We start from the raw sequence: 25296 nt of genomic DNA, 5'->3' as shown, positions 1-25296 counted from the left end.
ATAAAGCATGTGGGGATTTCTGTTGTGATTCCCACAAGTTGAAAGTCACATCTGCTAAAGTCAGGTAGAAGTATATCATGCAATATCTGTTAAGTAATACTTGCAAAGTATGTGCTAGGAAGAAGTCAGAGTGGTTGGAGAAAGGTATAGATCTGACAATATCCAGTTTTGGACTTTACATGAAAGGTTTAAAAAAATTAAGATTAATAATAATAATGCCTTACATTTATAGAAAAGCTTATAAGGTACTTTAATTTACACTATTTCATTTTGATCCTTATGCTAACTAGCATTGTAAGGTTTTCTTTCTTTCTTTCTTTCTTTGAGATGAACTTTCACTCTTGTTGCCCAGGCTGGAGTGCAGTGGCGTGACCTCGGCTCACTGCAACCTCTGCCTCCCCGGTTCAAGCGTCTCTCCTGCCTCAGCCTCCCAAGTAGCTGGGATTAAAGGCGTCCACCACCATGCCTAGCTAATTCATTTTGTATTTTTTTTAGAAGAGATAGGGTTTCACCATGTTGGCCAGGTTGGTCTCTAATTCCTCACCTCAGTTGATCCACCCACCTCAGCCTCCCAAAGTGTTGGGATTATAGGCATGAGATACCGCCCTGGCCTTTAAGGTTTTCAAGATAGTCGTTCTTGTCCCAGTTTAACAGAAGAGAAAAAAAAACTATTTAGATCAGTTAATTAGCTTTATAAATAAATTTGATAAAACTTATAACCCAGTAGTCTTATTGCCCTGATCTAACCATCTTTACCAGACTGTTCTAGGCAAACTGACCAGAGAAGCAGAGCCTCAAAACATGATTTATTCTGTTGATGGGATCTAAAACGTCAATATTTAATCAAAATAAAATATTGTAGGTCTAACAAATGAGCTGGAGTTTGGAGGCGTTTTGGTTCATAGAGCTTGATAATCTCACACTCATTCCCCTGTTGTCTTTCTCTTATGATCATCAACTGGATTAGCTCTTCTTTTGTTTTGTTTTGTTTTGTTTTGTTTTGTTTTTGAAATGGAGTCTTGCTCTGTCGCTCAGGCTGAAGTGCAGTGATGAGATCCTGGCTCACTGAAACTTCTGCCTTCTGGTTCAAGCGATTCTCCTGCCTCAGCCTCCCGAGTAGCTGGGACTACAGGCACACGCCACCATGCCTGGCTAATTTTTTTGTATTTTTTAGTAGAGACAGGGCTTCACCATGTTAGCCAGGTTATTCTTGAACTCCTGACCTCAAGTGATCTGCCCACCTCAACCTCCCAAAGTACAGGGATTACAGACATGAGCCACCATGCCCGGCCTTGGATTAGCTCTTTAGGATTCCTTAATCCCTTTTTCTAGTACCTTACAAATTAATTTTTCTATTTTATGTCTGTTAAGAGACAAAGGACTTAAGTGCAATTAAATTGGACATAAAAACTGATAAGAATTTATTAAATAGTAAAACTCAGAGATCATCATACTTGCATGATCTTGTTCAATTGTAAACTCTTGGTAGCTGGTGGGTACAGGGACTGTGTTTATACTTTCTGGTTTTCCACAGAGTAAATGAATAGTGAATTGCATGTAAGGGTATCTATATCTTTGTGAACTCACAATTGTCTCAAGTAGTAGAAAAGCAAAGTAAAAGTTGTTTTTACTGATGGTAGATTTCCCCCGCAAAGATCTAAATGACCTATGTATTAAACAGGTTCAAACTTAACTGTCCGGGACCATGTATAACAGCCCTCAGTAGAGCAAAAGATAAAGGGGTCTGGATGTCTGACACCGCTGTGTGGTACTTGCTATGGAGGATCTGGCAGAACTGGACTAAAACAGCTTCTCTGAGCTTCTTTTATGTTCTCCTTCTGTTTCTTCTTCAGAAAAACTATACTTAGGTTTTCAAAGCCGTCTATTTAGTTAAATGAATGCAGAAAGATGTGATCCAGATTTCCATAACTTCAACTGTGTGCTGCATTTTTCTGACATTGTTTTTCTTGCCGACTCTATGCAGAGGCAAGTCTACAGCTTTTTTATAGTAGAGAAGTGTTTCCTGTGAGGTTTTTAGAGTAGAGACGTGTTTCCTGCGAGGTTTTTGCAGTAGAGACGTGTTTCCTGCCAGGTTTTTACAGTAGAGACGTGTTTCCTGCCAGGTTTTTACAGTAGAGACGTGTTTCCTGCGAGGTTTTTGCAGTAGAGACGTGTTTCCTGCCAGGTTTTTACAGTAGAGACGTGTTTCCTGCGAGGTTTTTGCAGTAGAGACGTGTTTCCTGCGAGGTTTTTGCAGTAGAGACGTGTTTCCTGCCAGGTTTTTGCAGTAGAGACGTGTTTCCTGCCAGGTTTTTGCAGTAGAGACGTGTTTCCTGCCAGGTTTTTGCAGTAGAGACGTGTTTCCTGCCAGGTTTTTGCAGTAGAGACGTGTTTCCTGTGAGGTTTTGTTGTTGCTGCTGCTGTTCTTCTGTCCTTTTCTTTTTAAGATGAGGTGCCTCTCTGTTGTCCAGGCTGGAATGCAGTGGTGTGATCATAGCTCATTGCAGCCTTGAACTCTTAGGCTCAGGTGATCAGTCCTCCCACCTCAGCCACCTGAGTAGCTGTTCCATCCTGGCTAATTTTTATCTTCCTATATTTTGTAGAGACAGGGTCTCATTTTATTGCCCAGGCTAGTCGTGAACTCCTGATCCTCCCACCTCAGCCTCCCAAAGTGCTGGGATTACAAGCATGAGCCACCATGCCCAGCCATTTCCTGTGTTTTAATGTCTTTAGTTAATTAGGTATAGAACAGTGTGAGTTTTTTTGCTCAATTATTTGATCACATCATAATATAATAAGGATAAGATAGCAGTCCCATCCTTGAGCTGCCTGGAACTGTATTTTATGTGATAAAACTAATTTCAGTGATCCTGATTGACCCTGCTCATTTTAAAGATAAGGAAGAAGCATGCTCAGGTCACACAGCTAGTCAGTAGCAGGAACAGGACTTAAATCCTGGTCTTGTGACCCTGATTCCCATACCCTCTCCGCTTTTAAATATATTGAGCTGTCATTTTTAAAGAATCTCCCCAAGTTTAAAGATTCAGAATTTATTAATTGTGTTTTAATAGTTTTAAACTATTTTAATCTCATTTTACTTTGGCGACTCTGGGACTTAAAATACATAGTCCTTTAAAAAAACTGTTATATTAATATATAACATCTCACAAAATAAATGTGTATTGCAATTTCTAGCAAAATACTGAATAGGAAAGCCTATGACTGTCAAGTTATGAGATGGAGTTTAAGACATGAGCAACATATTCTTTTAAGTATTATGTAAAGAGTAGTGTTGCTCAGTAAAGAGGTGGAAATATTGAACTGGGAGTGTCAAGACATGTGTTTCGTCCTGTCACCAACTAGCTGTATAATTTTGGGCTAATGACCCACCTTCTCTGGGCTTCAGTTTGCGTGTCTGATACATAAAGGAATAGAGCTGGAATTATAACTGTCTCTTCAGTAAATGACTCACTATTGCTGAATGTGAGAAGTCCGGCAGAGCACATTTGTTGTCAGAAGTCTTTGGACATGAAAATGATCTGTGCCTGATATTCTTCATCTTGACACTACTAAGTAACCACAGGCCAGCCAGCCAGCCAGCAATCAATCTCCATCCATAGAACTTCCACTGTTGTCCATGTGTAGCAGTCTGGAGAAAGGCCAGGTTTTATATTTGCCAGGAACACTCTTGGCAAATCTGTATCCCTAGAGATGTCTGTTTAATTTTGTGGTGCAGAGCACGGTTTAGTGAAAAAGAAGAAGAATGCTGAGCTATTTGACTCTGAATGCTTTCAGAGGTAGATCATTTTTATTTGTTCCATACTATCTGTGTTTCAAGATGTTTTGAGGGAGAAGGGGAGCCAAAATAAGATGAAAAGAAGAAGGTGAGAAACCTTCCAGTATATGCTGACTCAGGAAATACATTTGAACTATGTGTGTTTCTACAAATAGAAAACTTCTGATATATGCATATAATAGTAAATATCTTGTCAGATTTGTCATTTTAGCTTTTTTCATGCATAACTTTTTAATTTTAAACTAGTCTCCTAGATTTAAACTGTTAAAACTGTTAAGAAAAAACCCTTTTCTTTTATGAAAAATGGGCATATTCTACTAGTTATTTCAAAACCATACCATTGTCTTGCCTTCTGGAAATCAATATAAAGGTATCTAAATTCTCTACTTTTTAAAATTCATTCGTAGGGTAAAGATCTCAGTTACTATCTGGATTTAAAATTCATTTGTTCAAGAAAATTTGTCACCAAAAGTTACATGCTGAAAATTAAATACCTGAATTTCTTAAACCATAGAAATAGATCAGTTGAGGTTGCATTTAGTTAAAATGCCTTTGTGTGTCACCACTGACCTTCATTCTTCATAATCTTAATTTTTTCAGTCTTTCAATCCTTTAACATCTTTTTCTGCTGACTTCCATTTCCATTTGTTGACAAATCCTAGGAAGTTTATTTTCATAATGTCTCTCAAATTTCACCCTTTATCTTCACTGCTGTTGGCCCATCCTAATCCAGAAGGGGCTAGATTGCTGCAACAGCTTCCTGACTAATCTCCCTTTCCTCAGTATTCCCTTTAAAAGTCTTAAGCTAACATTCAGATTAATCTTCTTTAAACATCAGATTTATCAGACTGTATGTCTGTTTAGAAATCTTTTTTTTTTTTTTTTTGAGACAGAGTCTCGCTCCGTCACCCAGGCTGGAGTGCAATGGCATGATCTCAGTTAACTGCAACCTCAGCCTCCCGAGTAGCTGGGATTATAGGCACCCGCCACCATGCCCAGCTAATTTTTGTATTTTTAGTATAGATGGGGTTTCACCATGGCTGGTCTTGAACTCCTGACCTCATGATCTACCCACCTTGGCCTCCCAAAGTGCTGGGATTACAGGTGTAAGCCACTGTGCCCAGCCTAGAAATCTTAAAACTTCTTCATTTAAGTCTCAATACTGTCAAGCATTTAAAGCCCTTTATGTATGGTTCTTTCTTTCCGTCCAGCTAAATTAATTCAGCAAATAGTGTTGCAAGCAGCGACATGTGAATCATTGTGCAAAGGTGAAGATAAATCACATCTAGCTTCTTGCAGATATATAATGTCAGCATTCATGTCAACACATCCAGGATTTTTTTTCTTTTTAGAAAGTTGTTCTACTTCATTCCATTCCACTTAAATTATTCTTGCTTAAGTTATCAATTATCTCCTTATTGGCAGATCAGACAGTTTTCTTTTGTTTTTCAGAAATAGGGTCTTGCTATATTGCCCAGGATGGTCTCAAACTGTGGCCTCAAGCAGTCTTCCTGTCTTGGCCTCCCAAAGTGTTGGGATTACAGATGGGAACCACCACGCCAGACAGTTTTCAATATTAATTGTACTTTACTTTGTTATGGCATTATATACTATTGACCATGCCTGTCTCCCCGATACTTTTTCCTTCCATAGTTTTTAGGTATAGAAACTATTCACCTTTCGATTTCTTCTTAGAACTTTTCAAAGAAACAGTTTTAGTTTTGTTGATTTTTATTTTATTTCCTGTTTTATTAGTTTCTATCTTTATGATTCCTTTCCTTCTACTTCTTGGGTTTTGGGGTGTTTTGGTTTGTTTTTCTGTGCTTTTTCTTCTTGACATGTATGTGTAGCTCTTTGATAGTTTTTAAAAATATACTTTATGTTTTAGAGCAATTTAAAATTTATGGCAAAATTAAGCAGAACATTGTCATTATACCGTTTTGCCCCACACATGTACAGCCTCCCCCACTATCAGCATTCCTTACCAGAGTGGTACATATGTTACAGTTGACAAACCTACATTGACAGATGATTATCACCTGAAATCCATAGTTTACATTAGGGTTTACTCTTGAGGTACATTTTTTGGGTTTTGACAAGTGTATAATGGTATGTATCTACCATTATACTATCAAACAGAGTAGTTTCACTGCCCTAAAAATCCTTAGTGCTCCACCTGTTCATCCCTCTAACCCCTAGCAACCACTGATGTTTTTACCATTGCCTTTTCTAGAATATTATATAGTTGGAATTCCACAGTATGTATGTAGCCTTTTCAGATTGGCTTCCTTCACTAAGGACTACACATTTAATCAGGTAGGATATGTCTGACAAATAATTTTTAAAAATCTTAAAATGACTACATAAGGAATACACATTTAAGATTTCATTATATCTTTTCATGGCTTGATGGTTTATTTCTTTCTCTTTTTTGTATTTTATACTTTAATAAAATTATAAACACTGTTACAGGTAAAAGACAATTCAGAACATTTAGTTGGATAATTTTTTTTAATTTTTAAATTTCTTTTGAGACAGTCTCGCTCTGTCGCCCAGGCTGGAGTACAGTGGCATGATCTCAGCTCACTGCAACCTCTACCTCCCAGGTTCAAGTGATTCTCTTGCCTCAGAACTACAGGCATGTGCCACCACACCCAGCTAATTTTTGTATTTTTAGTAGAGATGAGGTTTCACCATGTTGGCCAGACTGGGCTCGAACTTTTGACCTCAAGTGATCTGCCTGCCCCGGCCTCCCAAAGTGCTGGGATTATAGGCGTGAGCCACTATAGTTGTGCCCAGCCTAGTTGGATAATATTTTAAGATTTACATATTTATGAGCTCACAGATTCTTTACCACCATAATATATTTTAGTCTATCTAATCAGAGTCTTCTGGAATTCCAAAAGTATTATCAGTTTTATTTTCTTCAAACCCAAATTTTCTTTTGGCCCAAGATTTTATTGCAAATATGTCATCAGTCCATCTGTTAGCAACTACTTTATTTGCTTGAAGTATTTCTTCAACAACTTGTGGGTCATATTATTTGCATTTTTCAACTTCTGGCTTTGGCTGTTCCCTTTGATCCCAAAGTGAAGAATGCCTTTGGCTCTCATGGTCGCTCCTTCGTCTCATGCGGCCGGTTTTAGCTGTTCTGATGCTTTTCTGTAGCTTCCCTGAAACAACTGAGATTCCAAAACCTCCAGTGTACATGTCCTTGCAGGAAGAATTTTACTTGGAAAAGCCTGATAATAATTAGAGTTCTAGTCCTCTCATAGTCAACCATATCATTATCAGCTAAACTTTGGAGGACTTTTTTCCTTTACTGACACAGTAGTAATGCCTTTCTCTTTAGGAGCAGTCTTCTCCATGTCTTTTTTTTTTTTAGAGATGGGGTCTTGAGGCCAGATTTATCCTGAACTCCTGGCCTCAAGCAGTCGTCCTGCATCAACCTTCTAAAGTTCTCCGATTACAAGCGTGAGCCACTGTGCCTGGCCTTCTCCATGTCTTTTAATTGAAATACATCTTTTGTTTTAAAAAATGTTTCCATCATGCAGGCTCTCTTTTCTTCTGCACTCAGTCCCTTTTTCTTTGATATGGTGTGGGCACCAGGCCTTCCAATGGTGGGGTCTGCACATGGGGTGACAGGCCAGCTCATTTCTTTTTATTACAAAATAATTGTCCATTATCTGATGTACCACAGTTTATATATCATCCGCCTACTGAAGGACGTCTTGGTTATTTCCAGGTTTTGCCAGTTATATGAGAACTTTATACTTCCTGTTCAGTTTTTCTGTAAACCAAAAAATTGCTGTAAAGAATGATTCTATTAATTTCAAAAAAATAAGGAAAGACAATCTGTCTCTCCATTCATTCAACAAATATTTGTCGAATATCTAATACGTGCCAAACAAAGAATGAAGTATTAGAAGTAATCAATTATGTAAGACGTATTTCTTTCAGCAGTGTAGCCTAGTGGGAAAAGTAAGTCAACAATTAGAGTGATAGTTGCATGTCAGAAGTGTGTATAGAGTGTTACGAGACCCCAGGAAGGGACCATCTTAGTCTTGGTTGGTATAGGGGAGGGAGTGACAGAAAAGACTTTTAAGAAGCCTTGTTTAGTTAGAGACTTCTAGAATGAGTATCAGTTGACTAGATAAAAATTTGTGTGTGAGGCCATGCTCACCTTGAGGAGATAATATTGTATATAGAGTAAACAGTATCAGAGAAGGCATAGAAAGAAGAAGCAGTGTGGCATGAACAGAGAATTACAAATAGTTCTTTCCTTGGCAAAAGAAAAGATTGCATTTGGGGGTATTCAGGTCATGAAACTAAGAGGGTAAATAATACCATGAAGGGCCCTGTATGTTAAATAAATTAGAATTGATTCTATATCCTGAAGGCTAAGGAAAGTTACTGATGGTGGATTTAGGTAATATGAGAAGATTCTTTTTTTTCTTCAAATACATAGAAATGCTGGATAAAATATAAGCCCCCTTTTTGCCAGTTTTTTTTTTTTTTAATTGCTACCTAATTAAGCTTGAAAGCAAGCAAAGGAAATCTCCAGATACCAGAAATGAGAAAGAAACTCAGACCCAGGTATAAAAGAGAGCTAAAGCCGAAGTGGCCAATGGGAAGCGGGAACCATAGTTGTTTTTTGTTTTTTGGTTTTTTTTTGAGACGGAGTCTCGCTTTGTTGCCAGACTGGAGTGCAGTGGTTCAGTCTTGGCTCACTGCAACCTCCGCCTCCTGGGTTCAGGTGATTCTCCTGGAAACTATAGTTTTAAGGCCTATATGAAGTGAGGAGAAAAGACTTCAGGCTTGTGAGAGTCAGAGAATTGCAATTGACCCGTGTCTTTAAAATTGGGAGCCACAAAAGGCTGTGCTGCCCTTGAGGAAGGGTATTCAACAGCATCACTCCCCTGGCTTACGAAAGCAACAGGGACCTGTAAGGGGGGTTGTAGGGCTTCAGGGGGTCAGAAACAAGGAACAGGGCTAGAGGGAGAAGATGACCAGTGACCCAAGCCTAAGCCAGTCGGCTCGTAGCATTCTGTTGGCCACAGTGCTTGGTTCGAGGGTGGTTATATTTTCTAAAAATTCGTTTAGTTGGAATGAAGCCCAGGACCACGTTTGTTGGTTTGGCTAGTGATAACCTCTTTTTCCTTTCTCTGGTTTTCAAGATGGAAACATGTAGCTTTGAAAGCTGCTAGTTCCATCTTGTGACAACTTGGAGGGTCAGCCAGCATGAAGATGCACTTCTGGAATGTGAATGAAGAATCAAAGAAACAGACCCAGTGTAAGGTACTGAATCAAAACAACACTGATTATTTCAGCTGCCGGTGATGACATAAGAGATTACTCACACCTCCTACAGATAAAGATGATTGAAATGTAGATTTAAAAATTACATATATGTGTTTATATATTTTAAACAACTATTTAAAGGCACTGAAAAGGAAGTGAAAGAAAAAAATCAACTCAATCTGAAAGGAAGGCACTGCCCCTGAAGGTACTCCTCAGTCTGTGCCTGGCTCCAAAGATCTTAGATAACCGGGCTCAGGACTAGTAGAGCAGCCAGAAACTTAGGCAGAAAATCTTGGAAGGGGAGGAGATGCAGAAAGATTAGTCCCCAAACCTTCATTTAAAATCTGCCCAACTCCTTCATATGTGTGGGGAGGCCCAGGAAATGCAAGGAAAAAGCAGCACCTGGGAGAAGAGGTTTCAGCAGATGCTGATGGCAGGGGAGACAGATTTGGAAATTGAGTCCCACCAAATTAACTGCCTGCTAGAACAAAGATCCATCTTCAGAGGAACATGACAGAATCCAGAGTCTTGACAACATATTATACATAAGATGTAATAACCAATCCAAAAATCACTAGACACATGAAGAAACAGGAAAATGTGACCAGATTCAAGAGAATAGTAGTCAATAACAAACTATCTTCAAGATGACCAGGTGTTCGTATTTGAAGTCAAAGATGTTAAAGCTGTCGTTTTAAATATGCTCAAGGACTATGAAAGAAAATACGTGTATAATAATTAAACAGGTAGAAAAACCTCAAACAGAGAAAGAGAAATTTTTTTTTTTTCAGACGAAGTCTCACTCTATTGCCCAGGCTGGAGTACAGTGATGCAGTTTTGGCTTACTGCAACCTCTGCCTCCCTTGTTCAAGCAGTTCTCCTGCCCCAGCCTCCTGAGTAGCTGGGATTGCAAGTATGCGCCACCTCACCCGGCTAATTTTTGTATTTTTAGTAGAGGTGGGATTTCACGTTGTTGGCCAGGCTGATCTCGAACTCCTGACCTCAGGTGATCTGCCTGCCTTGGCCTCCCAAGAGAAATTTTTAAAAAGTGAGAATTATAGAACACTGAAGTATAATAACTGAGATGAAAAATGTACCTTACAGCAGATTTGGGACATCAAAGAGTCAATTAATTTGAAGACAGCAGAAAATATTTTAAAAGCAGAGAGAAAAAATTCATGAAAACTAGACAGAGCCTATGAGACCTCCAGGACACTAGCAAGCAGTCTAAGCATGTATGTAATTAGAGTTCCTAAAAGAACGAGGAGGGAAAATGGGGCAAAAAATTTTGAGAAAATTTCACCAACAGTAAAATTTGGTGAAAAAATATCAACTTGTAGATCTAAGAAGCTTAACAAACCCCAAAAAGTATAAGCACAAAGTTAACCACATCAGATACATTTTAATAAAACTGCTGAAATCCTGGCTGCAGTGAGAGAATAACACCACTTTACACACAGGAGACCAATAATACATAATTACAGCTGACTTCTCATTAGACACAGTGGAGGCCAAAAACAATGGAATTACATCATTAGATTTCTATAAGAAATAAGTCACTCTGGAATTTTTTTCTTTTTCTTTTCTTTTTTTTTTTTTTTGAGTCAGGGTCTCACTCTGTCACCCAGGCTGGAGTGCAGTGGTGCAATCATGGCTCACTGCAACCTCCACCTCCTGAATTCAAGCAATTCTGATGCCTCAGCCTCCCGAGTAGCTTTGTGCCACCACGCCCAGCTAATTTTGGTATTTTTAGTAGAGTCAGGGTTTGCCATGTTGGCCAGGCTAGTCTGGAACTCCTGAATTCAAGCAATCTACCCACCTTGGCCTTCCAAAGTGCTGGGATTACAGGCATGTGCCACCGTACCTGGCTTCTAGAATTTTATATCCAGAAAAACTATTCTGCAGGAATGAAGGTTAAAGGCATTTCTTACATAAAAATAAGAGTTCATCACCAGCAGACCTGTAATAAAACAAATGCCAAAATAAGTTCTTCAGGCTAAAGAACTAACACTAGAAATAACACGGGAAATGACACTAAGTGGTAACTCATATCTTCAGAAATGAATATCAGTAGAAATGGCAAATCAGTGAATAAATATGAAGGACCATAGATTATTTTCTTAATTTTTTAAAAGACATATTAATGGGGCTGGGCGCAGTGGCTCACGCCTGTAATCCCAGCACTTTGGGAGGCCGAGGCGGGTGGATCACGAGGTCAAGAGATCGAGACCATCCTGGTCAACATGGTGAAACCCCGTCTCTACTAAAAATACAAAAAATTAGCTGTGCATGGTGGCACGTGCCTGTAGTCCCAGCTACTCAGAAGACTGAGGCAGGAGAATTGCCTGAACCCAGGAGGCGGAGGTTGTGGTGAGCCGAGATCACGCCATTGCACTCCAGCCTGGGTAACAAGAGCGAAACTCCGTCTCAAAAAAAAAAAAAAATGGTTAAAGAAAAATTAAAGCACTGTATTGTAGGGTTTATAACAGTAGCACAAAGGATTAGGGCAAATAGAATTATGCTGTTACAAGATATCTGTATTTAGTGTTTAATACTACAGCATTAACTCTAAGTAGATTGTATTGGTTAAAGATGTTCCCTCCCCTCCTCTCCACTCCCCTCCCCTCTTGCTCTGTCACCCAGGCTGGAGTGCAGTGGCATGATCTCAGCTAACTACAACTTCTCCCTCCCAGGTTCAAGCAATCCTCCTTTCTCAGCCTCCCCCGAGTAGCTGGGACTACAGGCGTGTGCCACCACACCTGGCTAATTTTTTGTATTTTTAGTAGAGATGGGGTTTCACTATGTTAGCCAGGATGGTCTCAATCTCCTGATCTCGTGATCCACCTGCCTCGACCTCCCAAAGTGCTGGGATTACAGACATGAGCCACTGCACCCGGCCAAAGATGTATATTTTAATTTTTAAAGTAACCAGTAAAACAAAAATGCAAGTGTTCAGCAAAGGACAATAGATGTCCACAAGATACTACTTTGCATCCACTAGGATGGCTGTAATAAAAAAGATAGAACAATAACAAGTGTTCACAAGGATGTGGAGAAATAGGAACTCATACACTGCTGGTGGAAATGTACAATGCTGCAGCTGCTTTGGAAAACAGTTTCATAGTTTTTTTTAACAAGTTAAATGTAGAGTTAACTAAGCCCCAGCAGTTCTGCTCCTAGATATATACCCAATGGAAATGAAAACCCACATCCTCAGAAAGAGGTATACATGGATGTTCATAGCAGTCTTATTTAAAATAGTAAAAAAGTGGAAACAATTCAAATGTCCAATCAGCTGATGAATGGAAAAATAAAATGTGGTATATCTGTGCACTGGGATATTGTTCAGCAATAAAAAGAAACAAAGTACTGATTCATATTGTAACATAGATGAATCTTGAAAAGTTATATCAAGTGAAAAAAAAGCCAGTCACAGAAGACCACATATTGTATTATATCTTTTACATAAAATATCTAGAATAAGAAAATCTATAGAGAGAGTTGATTAGTAGTTGCTTCGGGTTGAGGGAATGAGGGGAAGGACAGCTGATGAGTATGGGGTTTCTTTGAAAGGGATGAAAATGATCTAGAATTAGATTGTGGTGATGTTTGTACAACCCTATTTATGTATTTTTTACAACATTGAATTGGGCAAAGCTCAGTGGCTCGTGCCTGTAATCCCAGCACTTTGAGAGGCTGATGTGGGAGAATTGCTTGAGCCCAGGAGTTTGAGACTAGCCTGAGTAACATAGTAAGATCCCATCTCTCCAAAAAAAAAAAAAAAAAAAAAAAAAAAATTAATTGGGCATAGTGGGATGCACCTTCAGTCCCAGCTATTTGGGAGGCTGAGATTGGAGGGTCACTTGTGCCAGAAGCTCAAGGCTGAGACCTTGTGGAGTTATGATTGTCACTACACTCCATCCTAGGCGACAAAACAAGACCCTGTCTCAGAACAACAACAACAACAATGAAACGTTGAATTCTATACTTTAAATGGGTGACTTGTATGATATATGAGTTATATTTCAATAAAGCTGTTTTTAAAAGACAATGGAGAAATAAGAATACTAAAATTTTTTTTTCAGTTCGCCCCAAAAGAGGAACAGAGAAACAGTAAACGAACAGTGAGACAAATAGACAACACTGAAATGGCTAGTGCAGCCAAAATCCAGCCAAATTAAACGTGAACCGACTTAACATTCCAGTTAAAAGATAGAGATTGTCAAATTGGATTAAAGCATTACTCAACTATAAGCGGTCTACAAGGCAGGCCCTTAACAAAAAGATACAAAGCTTCAAAGTAAAAGGATGGAAAAGGATATACCATGTAAACATAAATAATTAGAGAGTTAGAATAGATACTTTAATAATGGAAAAGATTTCAAAACAAGGAGTACTTCCAGAGATAAACAGGGACATTTTATAGTTTTTAAAACTCAATATATCAGAAAGACATAATCCCAAATGTATATATGCCTAATTAGCTTCAGAATACATAAAGCATAAAACTGACAGATGGAAGAAAGGATACAAGTCCACAGTCATACTTGGAGATTTTCATATCCCCTTTTAGAGCAATTAGTAGAACAACTAGGCCAAAAATCTGTACAGATATAGAAGATCTTAACAGCAGTGTTAACCAGCTTGCCCCAGTTAATATTTATAGAACCCAATACCCAACAAATACAGAATAAACAGGCTTTTTAGGTACCATGGAACTTTTTTTCTGAGACAGAGTCTCATTTTGTCACCTAGGCTGGAGTGCAATGGCTCACTGCAACCTCTGCCTCCTGAGTTCAACCAATTCCCCTTCCTCAGCCTGCCGAGTAGCTGGGACTACAGGTGCGTGCCACCACACCCGGCTAATTTTTTTTTTTTTTTTTAGTAGAGATGGGGTTTCACTGTGTTAGCCAGGATGGTCTCAATCTCCCGTCCTTGTGATCCCCCACCTCGGCCTCCCAAAGTGCTGGGATTACAGGTGTGAGCCACCAGGCCTGGCCATACCGTGGAACTTTTACCAAGATAGACCGTAAACAGGGCCATGAAACGAGTCTTAATAAGTTTCAGAAGATTGAGATCTAACAGAATATGTTTTCTGATTACAATTGAATTAAAGTGTAAGTCAGTTAACAAAAAGATATTTGGAAAATCCCCAAAGATTTAGAAATTAAATGATATGTTTCTGAAAGTATTTTAAACTGAATGATAATAAATATGTTAGCATTTATGGGGTTACAGTTAAAGCATTGCTTACAGAGAATTTTTAGCTTTAATTGTTTATATTAGAAAGGAAGAAATGTTAAAATGTAATGTTTAATTACCAGAAGCTGGAAAAAAAATAAGCAAATTAAACCCAAAAAAGAAGAAAACAAAGACAATAGCAGGTATCTATTAATTAGAAAATAGACAATAGAGACATAAACAAAACCAAAATATGTTTATTCAGAAGATAAAAAAAAATTGAAAACTGCTAGAAAAAGCTTATTATACCAATATTGATAATGAAAGAGGAGCATCATTATGTATCTGTAAACTTTAAAAAGATAATTGATTTCTAAAAACAACTTTACAGCAATAAATTTGATGCCTTCAATGAAACAAATTCCTGGAAAAATGCAACTTTCCAAAACTGACACAAAAATGAAATTTAAAAACTGAATAGTCTTGTATGTATCAAGAAATTCACTTTGTGATAGAAAACATTCCTACAAAGAAACCTTCAGGCCCAGAGAGTATCACAAGTGAATTCTCAAACATTTATGAAAGAGACCGTAACAATCTAACAAACGGTTTCAGAAAATAAAGGAAGAAGAAATAACTTCTCAACCAATTTTGTGAGGCTGGTATAAGTCAGATACTAAAATCTAGTAAAGACATCATGAAAAGTTAAAATAAAAATCTCTTATGAACATACATAAAGCTCTTTGACAAAATATTAACAAATTGAATCCAGTATAAATAAAAGGATTAATACAATATAACCAAGTGGGTTTTATCCCAGGAATATAAGATTGGTTTTCTATTTGAAAATAAATAAATTTAATCCACCATATTAATTATAAGGAAAAGAAATTTGGCCATCTCAGTAGACACAGTAAAACCATTTGACCAAAATCAGCATTCATACTTGGCTTAAATAAAGTCCAGCAAACTGGAATTAGAAAATAGTTTCATCAGTCTGATAAAGGGCTTTGACAACATGCCTTCAGCTAACATCATTCTTAATAGTAAGCCCCGGAGCACTATGCCTTTAAAATCTCGAACAAGGCAAGGATGCCATTCCCAAAATTTCTACTCAACATTTTTCTGAATGTCCTTGCCAATGCAATAAGGCGAGGAGAAGGAAAAAGATAAAGATTAGAAAGGAAGAAGTAAAAACTCTGTTTTCAGATTATTTATATAATAGAATATCCTAGGGAATCAATTTTAAAACTACTATAAACAATAAATAAATTTAATTAAGTCTTGAGCTACTGGGGCAATAAAAAATTAATTGTATTTTTACTTAAATAAGATTTAAAATTATCTTTTAATAGCATCAAAAATACTTAAGAATACATTTAACAAACATGCACAGCTCTACACTAAAAAGTATAAAATACTCCTGAGAGAAATTTAAAAAGATGTAAATAAATGGAGAAGTATGTTATTTGAGTCCCTAAATTCTGTTTCTATTGAAGCCAAGTAGAGATGGATTTTCTGTGGACTTACAATGAATGGAGTCTCAAGTAATATGCTGGAGATTGTAATTTTGTTTTGTTTTGCTTCTCAGTATTCCATCATTTCTGTGTAACACTAAGGCTGATGGTTGGATTTGAGTTTAGCAGACCTGCCCCAGATGGAAGCCTGTTAAGACACTGGGAATTTGATTAGAAGTTGTGCTCATCAACTATGCAGCAGTAGATTAGAGCAGAAGATTCCACCAGCACATATGTTGACAGAATGGGGCCAGTGGCAGTTCATATACCTACCTGTCTGTTGTCAAATACTAAGCCTAGATGTTTTTCTCATCCTCAAATGAGAGATCACATAACAATATAGGACTTACAAAACTTTCAGAACAAAGGGAACATCATTATGAAGATTTAGAGGAAGAGCAACTCTCTGAAAATTATTTATTATAAAACTGTAAGAAATTTAAAACCTTTTCTACCATCCTTAGTTGATTGAGGAAGATATAGCCTCTGTGGAACTGAAGTAAGGAACGAATAGGCTGAGGTGAAAATAAGCATGGAGAGCTACAGGTAAACTGGACGTGCAGTAGCAGTGAAGATACAAACGGGAGATAGTGAAAAGCAGGATTCACTCTGATGTGTCCTGAAGCAATGATGTGGAAAACACATTTGAGAGATTTTCTCAGAATGCAGAGGAAAAAAAGGAGATGAAAACTGTGAGGGAGATGGTAGTGTGGGTGACAGATTTTTCTACAACACCAGTGCCAGAAATTGTGAGCCAGAGTTTTCAAGGGAAAAGGTTGTGACTAGAGTGTTGTACTGGCCACGTTTTGTTTCATCCTTGAAGGTTACAGACATTCATGTATGCCAAGGTTCAAAATATGCTATGCACATAGCCTTCTTGGAGAACAAAAACAAATGAATAAAGTTTTAATTGACTGAAAGACAAATCAAAATGAACTTAAGAATAGTATTTATATTTCTAAACACCTTCAGACTTCCAGAGGACTGCCAGCAAGCACAGGGCCCTCCCACATTCTTAGAGTCCTCATCTTAGCAAACCACACTGATTGAACTGAGTACATGGATGACTCTGCAGGAATGTGTGTTGTGTTGGCATCTGGATTACACTTAAAAGCAAACGGTTTTCTCATGAGTTATTCTCCCTGGACAAAATTGTGTAATTGGGCACAAACAATTCATCTAGAATCTCCCTAAGGCATTATTTACCACAAGATCCAGAAGTTCAAGTAAATAAGATTACAGTACAATAATGCAAAAAAAAAAAAAAATTCTCCAAAAAAACTGAAAAGAAATATTTCAAATGTTAAAAAATTGACTACTAAGTTATTGTGATTTTTAACTCCTCTTCCTTTTATTTTTCAGCTTTTGAAATGAGCATGTATTATTTTTCAATGAAAAAAAGCTATAAAAATTTTGATGAAAATGATATTTAAGCAAAAGGGCATACAAAATAGTGAAACAAAAGAAAGCCAAAACCAATTAAGATTTCAGTTAAACAGTTAAACTAGGGGACATAAATATTATTGAGACAATAGTATTAACTTACACAATGTAAAAAGGAACATTTAAAACACTAACCTTTTTAGATTTAAAATTCTTAAATTTTAAAAACAGGTGGTGACTCACGCCTGTAATCCCAGCACTTTGGGAGCCTGAGGCGGTTGGATCACAAGGTCAGAAGTTCAAGACCAGCCTGGTCAAGATGGCGAAACCCCATCTCTTCTCTACTGAAAACTACAAAAATTAGCCAGGCATGGTGGCAGGCACCTGTAATCCCAGCTACTTGGGAGGCTGAGGCAGGAGAATCACTTAAACCCAGGTGGCAGAGGTTGCAGTGAGCCCCGATCTCGCCACTGCACTCCAGCCTGGGGTACAGAGTGAGACTCTGTCTCAAAAAAAAAGATAATAAATGTGAGGTCTTAATATCTTTGTGTAGTAACTTCCAACCTGAGGCAAACAAAAAGAGCACATTCAGATGACTTTCAAGCTTGAGGGCTTTCCAGGTAATTGTTCTCTGGGTGGAGAGCCAACGGCTGAGGATAGAACTTCTGGTTCCTCAACACCCACCTATGAGTGAGAACATGCGGTGTTGGATTTTCTGTTCTTGTGTCAGTTTGCTGAGAATGATGCAATTAAAAAAAAAAAGAACACAACAGGGGGTTAGGTATGTAGAGCAAAGGGTTCAAGAGAAGCTAAATTATGCCTGATCTAGTCTCTGTGGCTCTGGCTTTGGGGGCTTCTTTCCCTTGTTAGTAAGGTGACTTCTGGTTCCTTTCCTTGTACCTTTTATAGTTGACTTCCTTGCACTTAGTGATTACCCTGGTTTGATACTTGAAAATAGAGGCAGGATCAAATTTTTAACTTTCACTTTGGATCCTGTTCTTACTACTGCCCAACTCCAGGGAGCTGGTCTTTCTCCAGACCGTGCTTCCACTCCAGAGATGTCCTGCCCAAGACTGACACGCAGCCCCCCTCCCACTGAGCCAGGTTCCTCAGCTCCCTCTGTCTTCATGTTCTCCAGGGACTTAGGGTGTAGCAAATTGTCTAATTTTTTCTCCCTACTACCAAATTCTCCCTTCTAATTCGTAAGCCTGTATGTGCTACCTTATAATTCTGTCAAGTTTTTTGAAACACATTACATTTTCTACGTACATTCTCTGGATTTGGTCTGATATGGTCATCTTTGTGTTCTCTCCTTTGGGCTCTCCTTTTCTGGGACATCATTCACAATTTGTCTATCCTGAGTGTGTTTCTATAGCAATTAAAAACCAAAACACACAATTGCTTTCTCAATACAGTTGTAAAGTCCTGAAATAAATAGTGTCTGAGGGCTAAAATCGTGTCTCATACTTTCCTTATGCAACCTAGAACAAAGCAACCTGGGATTTAAAAAACAATACTAAAGTATCAGTAACAGTAGCAAGTAGCATTTCTTTGACTCTGCATTAGCCTCCTAACTGTGGAAAGTGGCCTCCTCCAAACCCTTCCCCAACTAGTCCAGGGAGTCCCCAGGGATAGCTCAAGTTTGCCTTTGAATACAATTCTCTAGACTACTCTGTGGGTGGCCATTTCCCCCAGCCTGTATTCCGTGACTGTTTTTCTCTCAGATACTGTGTCCCACACCCCTTTCCTTCCTCTTACACTCTGGTTCCTATGCAAAATCTTCTGCCACCGCTATGCTCTGATTACACAATGTTCTCTGAGACCCAGTTCTTTGGTTTGGTTCTTTGGCTGATCTAGTTCAAGCAACGCATTGCCCTGCCTCTGCATTACCAAACCATTGTCTTTACCCTAGTTTGTGTGCTTGGATTCACTTTCCTTTAGAATCAGTTTTTTCCTAGGAGGATACTAGAGCCATAGAACAAGTGGTCCCTGCTTCGTGGACTAACTCACTAATCAAACATGTTAAAATATCTTTTAATCATCTAAAGTTGAGTTAAGAAACTGCCTTCTCTAAGAAGTCCTTTCAGAATTCCCTCTGCCTCTATCACCTCCAGCTAGATATATATCTCTTCTTTGTACCATGGTACTCTGAACATGTCCTGGTGTATTAGTTCGTTCTCACACTGCTAATAAAGACATACCTGAGACTGGGCAATTTGTAAAAAAAAGAGATTTAATTGACTGACAGTTCCACATGGCTGGAGAAGTCTCACGATCATGGCGGAAAGCGAAGGAGGAGCAAAGTCACGTCTTACATGGCGGCAGGCAAGGAGAGCTTGTACAGGGGAACTCCCATTTATAAAAGCATCAGATCTTGTGAGACTTATTCACTACCATGAGAACAGTACGGGGGAAACTGCCCCCATTATTCATTTATCTCCACTGGTCCTGCCTTGACACATGGGGATTATTATGATTCAATGTGAGATTTGGGTGACAACACAGTCAAATCATATCACTTGGATATAGTTTTTATCATATTATATGGTAATTATCTTTTTACTTACCTGATCCCCATCTAAACTATGAGTTGATTGAGGGAAAGTATCATGTCTCGTGCATCTTTGAATTCTGAATGTTTGGCTTAGTTCTTGTCAGTTCGTAGGTTCTGTAGAGGCTCAAGTTGAGCCTGTGATGTACTTGTGTACAACACAATAGATTTGGCTCAAATATTACATCATTTTGATGAATAGCCGTTTGCCATTTGATAAGAATTATCTGCCAAGGTGGTTCTTTTTCCTTTAAGATTGATGTCAAATCAATTTATCAAACATTTTCATGAGCACCCAGGTATCCTAAGTACTGCCTTGCCCCTTGGATATATGGAAATGAGTGAGACATGTTTCCTGCTCAGAAGAAACTTCCCTGCATCTCCCTCCCTCCATTTCTTCATTCTTCCTTCTCATTCATCCTTGTCTGGATAAATTTTTACTGAGCCTGGATTTGCATCTAATGGAGTAGATAAACGTAAAGAGGTTAATTATAGCATAGTATACTCAGAGCAACAATCAAAGCATGTTCCAGATACAGAGATAGCATGGAAGAAAGCTTAATAGAAGTCTTAGGGTGGTATGGGGTATCCCGGAGGAGGTGACTTCTGAGCGAGTTACCAGGGTGAAAAGACACTCTCCATGCTCAGGTCAGTGAAAGGTACTCCGGTAGAAGAAACAGAATATGCAAAGACCTAGAGATGTGAAAGTACCATATATTCCAGAAACAATAAGTACTTTGGTATTGTTGTGGCATTAAGGTCAGAAGAATGATGATGCAAGTGATGACGAGAGATGAAGCTAGGACAATAGGCAATATTTTAAGTGCCAAAATCTTTTATGGGTGGGTGACTTTCTAAGAGAACGGTAAGGTCTCTAATATAACTGATGATATTCATAATCCAAACATGAAGCCATATATTGCATTTATACAAAGTTCCGTGGTCATCTAGCTATATTTTAGCATTTATTATATGGGTGGATGAGAATAAAAAAGAAGATGCTCCCTGTAGTTTGTAGTCTTGTTGAGTATTCAGAATGTATCCACATAAACAGTCTAGAGCAGGGGTCCTCAACTCCCAGACTGCAGACTACTACCGGCCCATGGCATATTAGGAACCAGGCTGCACGGCAGGAGGTGAGTGGTGGGCCAGCAGCATTACTGCTGTGCATGCGAGGGATCTAGGTTGCCTGCTCCTTATGAGAATCTAACTAATGCTTGATGATCTGAAGTGGAACAGTTTCATCACGAAACATCCTCCAACCCCACCCCACTCCCCACCCCATCTGTGGAAAAACTGTCTTCCATGAAACCCATTCCTGGTGTCAAAAAGTTTGGGGGCTGCTTGTTTAGATAGAGCACCTACTAAGCAATCTACAGACTGGTGCCAACCAAAATTGTGTAGTTGGGGTGTAAGCACAATCTTGATGGTGTTATAAGAATGATTAGGAAAGTGGTTAATTAGAAAGAGACAACCTGATTTTTTGGCTTAAGAAAAACAATTCCCTAAGAGCTAGCTGGGCATGGAAAATGCAAAAGTGAGGAATGTACTTATAAATTAGAAATGTCTTAATGTTCTGAAGTTTAAATCCCAGGATTTTGGGAAGCCAAGGTGGGCAGACCACCTGAGGTCAGGAGTTCAAGACCAGCCTGGACAACATGGAAAAACAACATCTCTACAGAAATACAAAAATTAGCCAGCCATGATGGTGGGTACCTGTAATCCCAGCTACTCCAGAGGCCAAGGTGGGAGAATCACTTGAACCTGGGAGGCGGAGGTTGCAGTGAGCCTTGCACTCTAGCCTGGGTGACAGAGCGAGACTCTGTCTCAAAAAAAAAAAAAAAAGAAGAAGAAGAAATGATTCCTTACTTAGACCAACAAGTAATGATCTTTAAGCCTTGTAATATAAACAAAAAACAAATTTATTTTTCTTTATAATAAATTCATTGTCTTATTCTCTGCTAAGGACAGGAGCCTATGTGTTACATCTTTAGTTAACAGTTATTTTCCACTATTTTTATTTGCATCTCTAGATACTGAGTTTGCCTTAGAGATTGTTTATTGTTTGTATAAAATTGAGTCCCTGTGTTTCTGGCAGACTACTTTCAGTCTATACCACACAGGGACTATCTTAGCCCTTCCTTTCATCTCTTTGTTCTCAAAAACCCACCACAGCCTCTGTCCTTTTCCTTATGGAATACAGGAACTCAGATCTTCTCCTTGCCCCACTAGTTCCTCCCATTCCTGCAGCTCTCTGGTTGGGTATTCGTCTTCCATTGAGCTCGTGTGGACTTTTGGCAGACCATAGCAGTTTCTGTACTTACCCTCCTAGAGCCTTTGATCAGTAAATACATTTTACACTTATATAAACTAAACTTAGGAGGAGGGGTGTTTTAATCCTCCAAAATAAGAATGGGGGAACCTTTTGCTTTCTATTTATATAGTTTATAAATTATTTAAGTTTGACAATGAGCATTTGCTATTTTTGTAACTGAAAAGTAAAGATGGTTCAATTTTGAAAAATGAAATAAAAAATAGATCCTTTTCTACCGTTTCAGGTCTGTTAAATGAACCTGTCTATCTATATGTGTACATGCACATCACACACCCTATTACCAATGTAGTGCAAAATAGTGTGGAAAAACTCATAATAATTTGGAAAGCAAAAGCCATAAAAATGTTGATACCCTATGACCTGGGAACTCTACTTTTGAGAAGCAACCTGAGGAAATAATTCAAAAGAATGAAAATCTAAAAAATCTATATATAGCCTTGTCTAGACACAGAAAAGTTGGGGAAAGAAAACTTTAAAGTCAACATAGTGACAAGAGTTAGGTAAACAATGATACACCAACTGGATAGAATATTATTGCAACACTGAAAATGATTATTACAGAAACTATGTTAACAACACTGAATGTTTACAGTACAGAGAGAAAAGAATACACAATTATATATACACTGATTACAGCTGTGTATAAAATGAATTGCATGTGGAAAACTAGAAAGGAAAGTGGATAATGAAAACAGCTATTCTAGTGTATTGGAATTATGGGAAAGTTTTGAAATTTCATTGAATGCTTTTTCGGTACATGGGAAAAATTTGAGTTTCAGATTGTCAGTTAACTTAGATTATTGTTATTCTGAGAGTTTTGCAGCAAAAAGAAAGAAGGACTCTGGAATCTGAGCCCCTTTATTCTTTGTCTCATGGACCAAAATAATTACATTGTAGGAAATAAGGAAACTTCTACTTTCCCAGAAACTTATAAAAATGAACAATTTCAGGGCAAATGATAATGAAGTGGCCTCCTGGGGGAGATGGTAGTTTCTGTTTTCAGAGATTATTAAGAAAAATTAGAAAGCGGTATTGATTGATTTTTTCATCTTATAGAAGATGGATTGACTTGGCACAGTGGCTCACTCCTGTAATCCTAGCACTTTGGGAGGCTGAGGTGGGTGGATCACCTGAGATCAGGAGTTCAAGACCAGCCTGGGCAGCATGGTGAAACCCCATCCCTACTAAAAATATGAAAAAATTAGCCAAGTGTGGTGGTGGGCACTTGTAATCCCAGCTACTTGGAAGGCTGAGGCAGGAGAATCGCTTGAACCCAGGAGGCACAGTGAGCCTAGATCATGCCATTGCACTCCAGCCTGGGTGATGACAGTGAAACTCCATCTCAAAAAAAAAAAACAAAGAAATCTGATATTTTTATAACAACTTTATTGAAATAAAATTCATGTAATATAAAACACTTTAAAGGCACACAATTCAGTAATTTTTAATATATTCACAGTTCTACAACCATTGCCACTATCTAATTTTAGGACATTACTTTTAAAATACTCATTAGCAACCATACCCCCATTCCTCCCTCCCCCAGCCTCTGACAGCCACTAATCTACTTCCTGTCTCTGTGGATTTGCCTATTCTAGACATTTCATATAAATGAAATCATACAATATGTGGCCTTTTGTGCCTGTCTTCTTGTACTTAGCAAAATGTGTTTTCAAGATTCATCCGTGTTGTAGCATGTATCAATACTTCATTTCCTTTTGTAGTTAAATAATATTCCATTGTATGATATACCTCATTTTGTTTATCTGCTCATCAGTTGATAGATAATTGGATTGTTTCCATTTTTGGACTATTATGAGTAATGCTGCTATGAATATCTGTGTACAAATTTTTGTGTGGATATACGTTTTTAGTTCTTTTGAGTGTATACCTAAGAATGAAATTGCTGGTCATGTTGGAAGCCTGTGTTTACCTTTTTGTGGAACTCTCAAACTGTTTTCCAAGGTACCTGCACCATTTTACATCCCAACTAGCAATGAAGGAGGGTTCCCAGATGATCTTTTGACAACTTCTTCCAGTTCTTAATGCAGTGCCTGTTAAATAGGAAACCGAAGAATAATTGCCAACTATTCTGACTGCCTATTGTCCTCACTATTATTAGGGAAAGCTGATAATTACCTGAGATACATTAACTACATGTAAAATGATGTTCCTGTATTATTTCCTTTACGACACTGCATCTTGCCTTTGTTATTCTCATTTATTGGTAATGGTATATATTTTCTTTAATTATATTTTATAGAGAGAGGTTGTAAATGTGTGTGTATAAATCGTTCTTTTTTTTTTTTTTTGACACAGAGTCTCGCTCTGTCACCAGGCTTGAATGCAGTGGCATGATCTCGGCTCACTGCAACCTCTGGCCCCCTGGCTCAAGCGATTCTCCTACCTCACACTCCTGAATACCTGGGATTACAGGCGCACGCCACCACACCTGGCTAATTTTTATATTTTTAATTGAGACAGGATTTCACCATGTTGGCCAGGATGGTCTCCATCTCGACCTCCTGATCTGCCTGCCTTGGCCTCTCAAAGTGCTGGGATTACAGGTGTGAGCCACCGTGCCTGGCAATTTCTTTCTTTTTCTTCAAGTAAACTACTTGCATATGGCTCTGAAGTCTATAAATATTAAATACATAGACTCATATATTTAGGGCATGCCATTTTGTCCTCCTGATTCCTGAATCATGCTGCCCTGCAGTAGTGGAGAGAGATCTACAGATATTGCTGTGGTATAGCTGCAGGCAATTAGAGCAAGGGAAGATAAAGAAGGAAAATAGAGACCTGGGCCTTGAGCACCAGCATCACTGTGATTAGAAATACAGGAGGGTGTGTGTGGCTAGGTGCCTACCTCCTTTTTTTTTAAAGACAGTCTCACTCTGTTACCCAGGCTGAAGTGCAGTGGTGCCATCTCGGCTTACTGCAACCTTTGCCTCTCAGGCTCAAGAGATTCTGGTCCCTCAGCCTCCTGAGTAGCTGGGATTATAGGCGTGCACCACCATGCCTGGCTAATTTTGTTTTGTTTTTTTTTTTAGTAGAGATGGGATTTTACCAGGTTGGCCAGCCCGGTCTCAAACTCCTGGTCTCAAGCAATCCACCCACCTTGGCCTCCTAAAGTGCTGGGGTTACATGCATGAGCCACCGCACCCAGCCCTAGGTGCCCACTTTTTCCTTTTTTTTTTTTTTTGAGACAGAGTCTCACTCTGTCACTCAG

At 38.5% G+C, this 25296-nt stretch overlaps 1 protein-coding gene and 1 pseudogene across 2 annotated transcripts in view; one reads left to right on the top strand and one right to left on the bottom strand.

The window, feature by feature from the left end:
- Positions 1-25296, top strand: part of DIPK1A (divergent protein kinase domain 1A) — a 127145-nt gene that overhangs the window by 29067 nt on the left and 72782 nt on the right. Inside the window, exon 1 of one of the 2 annotated variants that reach the window (XM_064371156.1) lies at positions 8974-9094. The exons of the other annotated variant lie outside the window; for it this stretch is intronic. Coding sequence (XP_064227226.1) covers positions 9038-9094 — 57 coding nt within the window. The 5' untranslated portion in view covers positions 8974-9037. Of the gene's footprint in view, positions 1-8973; positions 9095-25296 lie in introns of those variants that run through there. 2 annotated transcript variants of the gene reach the window in all.
- On the bottom strand, positions 6665-7164 carry LOC105709535 (meiotic nuclear division protein 1 homolog; annotated as a pseudogene).

Source organism: Aotus nancymaae, unplaced genomic scaffold (assembly GCF_030222135.1).
Source record: "Aotus nancymaae isolate 86718 unplaced genomic scaffold, 86718_ANA_hifiasm-v0.15.2.pri h1tg000122l, whole genome shotgun sequence".
In the NCBI taxonomy this organism is placed as follows: Eukaryota; Metazoa; Chordata; class Mammalia; order Primates; family Aotidae; genus Aotus; species Aotus nancymaae.
This window is presented reverse-complemented; position numbering and strand designations above follow the sequence as displayed.